A 6,910-nucleotide genomic window follows, 5' to 3' on the forward strand; every position below is an offset into this window, starting at 1 on the left:
TTTGTAAAAAAATCAACCACTACACTCTCTGTTTTTACTCACCACCGCTCAATGTTATTTCAGCTCCGGTGGTCACCTCACCACCGAAAATCCAGACTATGAATGAGCCTATATGTCTTGTCGCAGGGACCCAGTCCACACAAATAAATGAGCAGACAAAATTGGAACTGGAACACTAAAAATTAAGCTGAGATAAATGGCTACTTTCTCCTGTACTATGGCTGAAATGTTGTCACCTACCTGAAAATGTATTTTCTGTTTATTAAATGAGCTGGAGAGACAGGAAGACCTGTCTACTGAACAAACACTCTAGATAGCAAACATTACTATCAGAATTTAGTGATTTAACAAAGGAGGTGATCCGCATGGCACTGTTGAGGTTTGATTGATGTTGCTGGTTTGCTTTGATAGCAGCCGGCCCGTAAGCATATACCAATTCCTCTTGATATATCATCATTATCATGATAAAGCATAGGCTACTGAAGCACAAAGTGCTCTAAAATACACAGCAGATATAACACTGTGGAGCTGAGTGGACCAACACAACACCATCACATGACATGACACCCCAAATCATCACTGACAGTGAAAACTGTGAGTATTTAGTACATTGCAGACTGCAGCAGTATTGGAGGTATGAGTGCTGCCTGCCCACCCTGCCCACCCTGCCCACCCCTGGCAGTGGCACTGTGGCAGCGCTCATAACTATACTGCACAATGATGTTTTATTTTGGGTTAGTGTGTTAGGTAGTGTTGCCATGTCTGTTTATTGAAAGCTACTTTGGGATTAAAGTAAACCGGTTATAGAAAGGAGTAGCCTAGTAGTAAGACAGACTGTTGGCCCACGTCAAGGACAAAACAGGGGCGCTGTTTTTCCGTTATTTAATTGTCGATGGGATTCTCAGATTTATCATTTAGGACAGCCAGATATTTGTCCAAGTTCAATGACCCCACATCTAAAAATATGTTGTGCCAGGCTGCCAGCGACCCCCATACCACATTTGTCACTTTGTGTCCCCGATAATAGAATAACTACAAGCTCAAGCTCACATCGCGTAGTATCGCGACGCGTTGTGAGCTTGTATATCGGCTACGGTATTTTCAAATAGAATGCACGCTGTGGTTTATTTTAGGCTCGTTTTCGTAGACCTGGCTGCTTATTTCTCTCACATAATCTGGCAACACTGATGAGGTCGCAAAGCATTATGGGAGTCACGTTGCTGCGCTCAAAGGAGGAACCAGGGAGTTGGAAGATAAGAGATTCAGCACGCAGTTTTGTGAAGAAGAAAAAAGTTGTTTTCGTGAGAAAATACACTGATTTATTTCATTTCTACGGTCTGTGTGCATGGTGACAGAAGAAGAAAACTACTTTCAGCAGGTTAGTAGTGCTAAACCTGCTTTAAACTTTAATTTTATTTAAACTTTCTTTGAAGTTTTACTGCCTACTTATGGACTTTAGTATCACGTCACCCAACCTAACCCTACCTGTAGGGTGTGTGTGTATTGTGTAACTAGATGAACAGGTAGCGATCCAGTTAAATCTAAATCTAAACTAATAGACGCAAAACTAAAATATCGATCCAGCAAAACGCACTTTTATTCTGCGAATGTACTGCTACGAATGTACATGGTTAGTTGTTATAATACGTCTCTATAAAAAGTCTCCAGTGCTCCCCGAGTGCTTCACGATGTAATGCTGAACTTCCTGAAACCACATTAAGTGCACACAACACAATGGTTGCTTCTTTATTTCCCCTTACCCTTACCTTATTGGAGAGAGAGCCATCGTATAATGAAAGATTGCGCCCGGGGAAGGGGGAAAAGCCATTTATTTATCTAAAGCCTTTGATAAAAATGGATTATGCACTGTTAAGTCTTAAATATTTTACACAGAACTGGGATAGCCTGCAGGTGGTTTCAGAGCTACGCACCTGGCTGGGACTGGGAGATCTCAATGTGTGAAAGCTGGGAGAGCACAGTCAGGGTTCTTACCTCAAAATGTGTCCCACAAGGATTGATCCTGGGCTCTGTTCTATTTACACTATATAAATAATAATTTATATATTACTACCTCGATTTGATCAAACATAGAAAGGGTTGCTGAATACAAGTACATTGGGATATGGCAAACTAAAATGACAACAAAGGTTGTGTATTAAGATGTGTACTGTATGTGCATCATAAAGATGGATTGTAATATTGTTTATCTTTTGTTTAGGCACAATGTCCAATAATGGCCAGGAGATGGAGCCCTATAAAAGCAAAAATAACACCCCAAAAAAGAGTAAGAGGTAAGATGAGAATCGAACTGTAAGTGATTATTATTGTTGCGTGATTTAACGTGTTGGTCTTTGTCACGTGTCACTCCCCGTCTCTCTGTTTCCTGTCAATGTCCACAGTCTACGTACTGGCATTGGTTCCACATCCCATTAGTCTGACCATTACTAACCCTAACCTCACAGGAAGCCACAGGTGATTTATAACCTGCAGCATGGGTCATTTGTAACCAGCAGCACAGGTGATTTCTAACCCGCAGCACAGGTCATTTGTAACCAGCAGCACAGGTGATTTATAACCCACAGCACGGGTGATTTATAACCCGCAGCACGGGTGATTTATAACCCGCAGCATGAGTCATTTGTAACCAGTAGCACAGGTGATTTACGTATAACCCGCAGCATGGGTGATTTATAACCCGCAGCATGGATCATTTATAACCCACAGCACGGGTGATTTGTAACTCACAGCACGGGTGATTTGTAACCCACAGCACAGGTGATTTGTAACCCACAGCACGGGTGATTTGTAACCTGCACCATAGATCTGACTAACGGGAGGTCTGACTTAAGGGCAGTCCCCAAAACATATACAGTTATAATCAGAAACTGAAAGCTATTGTACAGTCCCTTCATGGACAGTGACACATACTCAAATTGAGTGTGAGACAGTAACACAAGGTCTACTCTACCTGATGCGTTGTTAGCTGCTCTAGGCAAACCCTGCTGTGATTGACCAGTGTTTTTGCAACTATGCATACACCTAACCCTAACCTCAGTAAAATTATGCCTAACCTCAGTAAAACTATACCTGCCTGGGAGCCAATCAGGCGGGTCAATTCTAGAGCTGTGGTGGCATATATCTACCATATGGGCACTTTGTGCAGGGGCCCCTCAAAAAAAAGGGCCCTTTAGCTCCACAGAAAATGTCCCTGCTAATCCGAATGAAATAAATAGTGTCTAAAAACATAAGTGTTTATTGTTGGTGAGAAAGTGCAAAAATGCGCTAGATTGGCTGTTATTCAAGTTGGGTGGGCCCACTGGGCTGTGTGAGGTTAGGTGGAGAGGTGACCATGATTCTGGTGTAATAAAAGACGTACGTCCGCCATCCAGCATTGCTTTGGTGTTAATCCGGCCCTGTGTGGTGGGATTCATAATCACGCCTACCTGATATGTCTCAAAATAAAGCTGACAGTCTGGATGTTAACCTCATTTGTTTAATTTCATATCCAATGAAGAACAAAAACAAATGTACAACACAATTCTTTTTCACTAGTCTGATGGAGTGCAATGCATATAAAAAGCAAAAATGCCCCTTTCTCATGTCCACAGAGGTCCTCAAAGAAGCAACTCGTCATACACGGTGAGATCCGCTTTTTCATTCAGTTTCACCTCTGGAAAAAATCTTAATACACAAAGAAAACAAATACTGAGTTGATTGTTGTCCCTTTCAGGCTAATGCACCTGGGGGGATGCCTGGGGGGATGAGGTTGGAGCAATCGTACATCAGCTTTCCAGGGGGAACGGCATATCTGAAGGGAGGTCCAGATGATGAGGAGGAGGAGAAGGAGCGAGCAAGGAAGCAGCGGCGGAGGGGGGGAGGAAGAATGGAAGTCACCGTCAAATATGTCATGAAATACGACATCATTGACATCCTTGATAATAGTAAGCGAAATCATTATTTACGCTCTCGTCATGTGTCGAGGTACTACTGAAATGCAAATTCAAACACAATGGGTATGTTTACTGTACATGCACTCACAAAATGGGCCTTTGGAAAAAAGACCTGGAGGCGTGATCAATGCTCTTTGGCCACTCAGAATAGCCAAATGGCATTGATCACGCCTCCAGGTCTTTCGTTTACTCAAGTTAGGTAATAAGACCTGGTACTTAAGACATGCAAAATACAGCCCACTGACTCCACATTAATTAATACCTGATGGTGACTGTTTTTCAAATGAAAATATATTTGTCTCTAGATATTAACACTTTTCTTCTGTTTAATTTTCTCTTTTTTCAGAGGAGGCGATTTTGGATTTTCAGGTAGCAATGGGATCTAGGCAGTCGTTTCAGTATGTGTTTGAGGGGGTCAGAGATAAAACCCCTAAGATTCTATGTGAGATCTGGATTGAACTTTTAATCATAATGGAAGAGAGAGCAGATGTGAACAAACGGGTCAGTCAAACTGAAATATGTTCAGATGTGAGCAAAGAACAGGTCAGTCAAACTGAAAACTGTTTAGATGTGAACACAGAAGAGGCCAGTCGAGCTGAAAGATGTTCAGATGTGAAAGAACAGGAGGTCGTTCAAACTGAAAGATGTTCAGATGTGAGCAAAGAACAGGAGGTCAGTCAAATTGAAGGATGTTCAGATGTGATCAAAGAACAGGTCAGTCAAATTGAAAGATGTTCAGATGTGAACAGAACTGAAAGTAAACTAGCATTCAGGAAAAGAGAAATCAGAATGCGTGACCTGATTAGGACCATGCCAGGACAAGAGAAACCAGTCAAAACATTGTTAACAATAGGATGTGCTGGCATTGGCAAAACATTTCTGACCAAAAGATATGTTCTGAAATGGGCACGCGAAGGTTCCAACGAAGACATAATAAAGATATTGATCCCATTCTATTTAAGAGGCTGGAATCCATTAGTTAGAGGAAAGACTCTCACCTTTCGAGAAGTCATTCATACGTTCTTTAAAGAATTGGATGGATTTGATGACTTCAACATGACCCAAGTAATGTTCATCATTGATGGTTTGGAAGAGTTCATGTTTCCTTTGGACTTTGAGAACAATGAGGTCTTGACTGATATCAATAAGCCAGCACCAATTGCTGTGATGCTGACAAGCCTCATCAACGGGCATCTGCTTCCCTTGGCCCGCCTTTGGATAACCGCGCGGCCAGCAACAGTCAAACGAATCCCTGCTCTAGAGCATGTTGACAGGGTGACTGAGCTTCGGGGGTTTACTAAACCAAATCGAGAAGCCTACTTCAAGAATAAGTACAGCAGTGACGAAGATCTAGCCAGCCGCATGATCTCACACATTAGGACATCAGTAAGCCTCCAAACCATGTGCCACTTGCCGGTCTTCTGTTGGATGACCAGTACGGTTCTGGAGCATTATTTTCGCAAAAAAAAGGAGGAACACAGTTTGCCAATAACTGCCATTGAGGTGTACATGCATTTCCTGGCAATAGAATCCAGAATGTTCTACGCAAGGTGACCAGTTGTCCCCCTTTGCGTGGGATAGTCCCTCATTTCCAAGACTTTTGAGGTGTCTCACAAATTGAGACCCTGTCCCACATTGTGCCTGGCAGGCAGCAGTGTTCAAATGCCTTGGGATGTCAAACTCAAATACACAGTGGGCCAAAATAAAGAAATTGGTACAATTCGAGGGCCGGACTGTGTTTCAACACACAGGTCATTTTTGGGGAGAGGGGTAGCTGAAAGTTGACCACAAGTGATATACTTTCACTGCTGATCAATGAAGAGAAGACGCATGCTTGCGCTTGCGGGTCCTCAATATGTGACAATGCACTCGCAGTGCATTGTCGGACTTGTAGTATTATGGTGGTCCGTGCAATATACCAGAGGGCCAGTTCTAATACTAATTAAATATCATCCCGCGGGCCGAAGATAATTCATTCACGGGCCTGATTTGGCCCCCAGGCCTTGAGTTTGACATATATAGTTAGTTGGCTTTCTGTTGTAAAGCTGAAATGAACATTCTCCCCTAGCCCATTCTGGGCAGGAACCCCTCTTGGGGTTCTGTACAGTATTTTAAAACTTTGATGCTGCTATATAAATATTGGACGTTTTTCAGAAAGCTTAGGTCAGGATTTAGAGGGCTTTTTAGAATCGGCCTCAGTCCAAAATGGGGACCAAAATTAGCATTTTAAAACTTTTTTTTATATTTCTCAAAAGGTATTCCTGACTTCTCTCCCACATAAGTTCACTTAAGTTGTGTGATGTGATAAATTCAAAACTTTAATTTTAATTTCATATACCGGTAGTTTGTCTGAGCCAAAAACTGAATTTGCTTTTCACTGGATTGAATAGTCCATAGTGTACTCTCTAGACAGCCTCTGGTTTGTTCAGCCCATCTTTGGTATGTGGTAGTTGTTTTGATTATTGATTAATCTTTTCCTCTGATCAATAAGCAAGCTGGACCTGATTAACAAAGGTTTCCTGGATTCATTCAAGAGTGGAGCTGTTCTGGGACTGGGGAGAACCTCACTGTTGACTGCAACCACTCTGATGAGTTAACTGAAAACTGAAACTCATGATGACCCCTTTTCTAAATCAGTTTAGGCCACTCTTATCTTCCCCAATGCGCCTTAGAGACTCACACCACCCCTTCTGAGGGAAGGGAAAGAGATGGAGTCAGAAATATTAGTTTGTGATGTAATCCCTTGGTTGTCTTTTTATTCTTTAGTATTTATTTCCTTGACCACATCTTGACTAATGGATTTAATTGATTTTATGTTTTTATTTCATGTTCGCATTACAGTTGCATTCCAAATGCTCACAAAATGTTTTTTCAAACCTGGGAAGGGTTGTAATTTCTTCATTTGTAGCACTGGCTGCAATATATGTTGTACATAATTGATTATTAGTAAATGATGGCGT

At 41.9% G+C, this 6,910-nt stretch overlaps 1 protein-coding gene across 1 annotated transcript; it reads left to right on the top strand.

Moving 5' to 3' along the window:
• The first annotated feature begins 1,241 nt into the window (after positions 1-1,241).
• Positions 1,242-6,910, top strand: LOC308321403 (uncharacterized protein). The gene is made up of 5 exons (XM_080772265.1): positions 1,242-1,378; positions 2,219-2,291; positions 3,609-3,639; positions 3,731-3,941; positions 4,297-6,910. The coding sequence occupies exons 2-5, from the start codon at positions 2,224-2,226 to the stop codon at positions 5,502-5,504; spliced, it is 1,518 nt and encodes a 505-aa protein (XP_080628391.1). The 5' UTR covers positions 1,242-1,378; positions 2,219-2,223; the 3' UTR covers positions 5,505-6,910.

The sequence above is a fragment of the Protomyctophum bolini genome, assembly GCF_963924005.1.
Source record: "Protomyctophum bolini genome assembly, chromosome: 1".
Classification (NCBI taxonomy): domain Eukaryota; kingdom Metazoa; phylum Chordata; class Actinopteri; order Myctophiformes; family Myctophidae; genus Protomyctophum; species Protomyctophum bolini.

Coding starts and splice junctions, on each gene's coding strand:
- LOC308321403 (XM_080772265.1), top strand. CDS start 2,224: ATGTCCAATAATGGCCAGGAGATGGAGCCCTATAAAAGCAAAAATAAC. Junction 2,292..3,608: donor ACCCCAAAAAAGAGTAAGAG/GTAAGATGAGAA, acceptor TCATGTCCACAG/AGGTCCTCAAAGAAGCAACT. Junction 3,640..3,730: donor GAAGCAACTCGTCATACACG/GTGAGATCCGCT, acceptor TGTCCCTTTCAG/GCTAATGCACCTGGGGGGAT.